The 2,324-nt window shown below is 55.3% G+C and overlaps 1 protein-coding gene across 1 annotated transcript in view; it reads right to left on the minus strand.

Moving 5' to 3' along the window:
- The window catches only part of TMEM44 (transmembrane protein 44), a 30,855-nt gene that overhangs the window by 16,097 nt on the left and 12,434 nt on the right, over window positions 1-2,324 (minus strand). Inside the window, exon 6 of the mRNA XM_027848775.1 lies at window positions 2,140-2,226. Within this exon, the coding sequence (XP_027704576.1) occupies window positions 2,140-2,226 (87 nt within the window). The remainder of the gene's footprint in view (window positions 1-2,139; window positions 2,227-2,324) is intronic.

A 2,324-nucleotide genomic window follows, 5' to 3' on the forward strand; every position in this document is an offset into this window, starting at 1 on the left:
GTGTGTGTGTGTGTGTGTGTGTGTGTGTGTGTGTGTGTGTAGGGGCTGCAGAGGGAAGGGGAAATGTTGGGAGGATGCTGCTAGAACATAGTGGTGATGGGCAGCCAACGAGAGCTCACCTGACATCTAACCAGCCAGATAGGTGGGGTCACAGCTTCATTGCCCCTTCTGAGAAAAGGATAAGAAAAGGGTCCCTGTCCCGCCCTGATCAGCCCAGGCAGGGTCAGCTTCCAGGAAGCATGTGAACCAAAGGAAAGGCCCTGGCTACCTCATGGCCTCCTGGAGCAGCCCAACTGTATCCCCTGTGGGAGCTGGGGTTTCCCCCGGAAATGAAGGAATCTTTTCTGGACCAGTGGTTCCCAAGGTCTACAAATCTGTCAATGAACCCAAGTACCATCTGCAGATGGAGCCAGCGTGTGGCACACTCAGGTCGCTGAGCCCCAAGTTTTCAAACGCAAGTAGGATCTCAAAGGGTCCCCAAGTACAAAGCCCTTTCCCTTGAGTGTGCCCTTAGTCAACGAATGCTGCTACCGTCTCAAGCTGACATTTCAATGACCCTTCAAGGGGCACCTTACACCCAGTATCTCATTTGAGGCTTCTGAGGGCAGTCTCTATGGGTTCCTATCATCCCCATCTTACAGAAGAGAAAACTGATGCCCAGAGTGACTTAGTGACTCACAGTCACATAGCTCCCAAGTACTGGAAGTAGGATTCGAACTCGAGTCTCTGGCTTCTAAGCCCTCCACTCTTTCCTCGAGGCCACAGGGATTCTCACGGTACAAATGCTCCCATGTGTGAGTCCTGGAATGTCTGAATGTATAAAAAGGAGGGCTCATCCTCCAAGGCAGCAGAGTATTCCAGAACCCGAGGGTGTGGGTTCAAATCCTGACTCTGAGGCCTCCTGACAGTGGGACAAATCATTTCCCCTCGTGGGCCTCAGTTTCTTCCTCTGTAAAATGGGGTGGCCTTTCCAGTTTGAGATCTCAGATGCCCTGACTGTCTGAGCACCTCCTGAGGCGCTGACCAGGGTCCTCAAACTCGACACTGAGCCCTCTCTTCCATGATGTTATAGTGGCCTGGTCCTGTCTTCCCATTCTCTGGCAGGTCAGCTAAAGGCTGGCCCAGCTGTGGACAATGCAGTGAGCCTAGGAGGGAAAGACAGGATGGTAGCCACTCCCTCTCCAGGTGACCCAAGTTCATAAGCACTTTGTACATCCTCCCTGTAAGGAATGCAAATGTGGTCGTTCCATTTTATACAGGAGAAAACTCAGCTGGGGTGGGGGAGAGTGGAAAAGTGGCTTGGCCAGGGTGACCCAGCATGGATGTGGACGGCACTTACGATCTGCCGTAGGATCGCATCACACCAGCATGAATCCCGCCAGATTCTGCTGACTGCAGGGCACAGCAGGGCCTCACATTCACCCTAAACCCAATTCCTCATGCTCAGGTCAGTAAAAGTCAGGTTGGGCCCAAAGGCCCCCAGAGGCTTTCACTCACGTTGGGGCCATGGGCCAAGGCGTCCTCAAAGCCCTCTCTGCCCTCGGTCTGGCTACAGACAGTGAGAGTTCCATGGATCTGGGGGTCGAGAGGGGTCTCCCAAACACAGCACGGCCCCTGGACCTCGATGCTGTCACTGGCTTGTGGAGGGCAAGAAGTCATAGGCATCATGGGCCTGGCCCAGCTCAGCCGCCTAGCGTAGCCTGGCCCTGGCTCAGGAGATCACGAGAACAATCCAGACTGGTCCCACACAAGCAGGTCAGAGGCAGGCCAAGCTGCTCTGCTCAGGACACAGCTAATAGGGAAGGAGACACCCAGGAGGTACCCACCTCCTTGGCAGACCCTTCTGCTCTGGTCCTGACTGACCAGTGGGTTCCTGGGCCTGTCATTAGCTGTCCAGGCTGCAATGATGCTCTGGTCCCCCTGCCCATCCCCCCCCCCAACGGATCTCTGGCTTTGTGACTGTTCCCTGTCTGGTCTGTAGCTCCTCTGGGCCAGGGCGGTGTAGGGCAGACACGTGGCTCGCAGAAGCAACTTTTGCCAGATGTCCCTGAGGAGGGTGACCCTGCTACCCTGCGCCGCCCTGGTCTAAGAGGTTCTGTCTTCCCCAAAAGACACTGCCCCGGATGTGCCCTCACTTACGATTTTAGAGAATGCAGGGATTCGGGAAGTCCAAGAGACAATTAGGCCAACTCCCCCCAGCAGGTAGCCAAGGGCTTCTGGATTCTCCTGGGAGACCAAAACATAAGAAATTAAGAAAATCTCAGCAGACACATCCTGGGGGGGGGCACGTCAGGGGCTCACATCCTGGGGGGGCACGTCAGGGG

This window comes from Vombatus ursinus, unplaced genomic scaffold (assembly GCF_900497805.2).
Source record: "Vombatus ursinus unplaced genomic scaffold, bare-nosed wombat genome assembly UNPS02006874.1, whole genome shotgun sequence".
NCBI lineage: Eukaryota > Metazoa > Chordata > Mammalia > Diprotodontia > Vombatidae > Vombatus > Vombatus ursinus.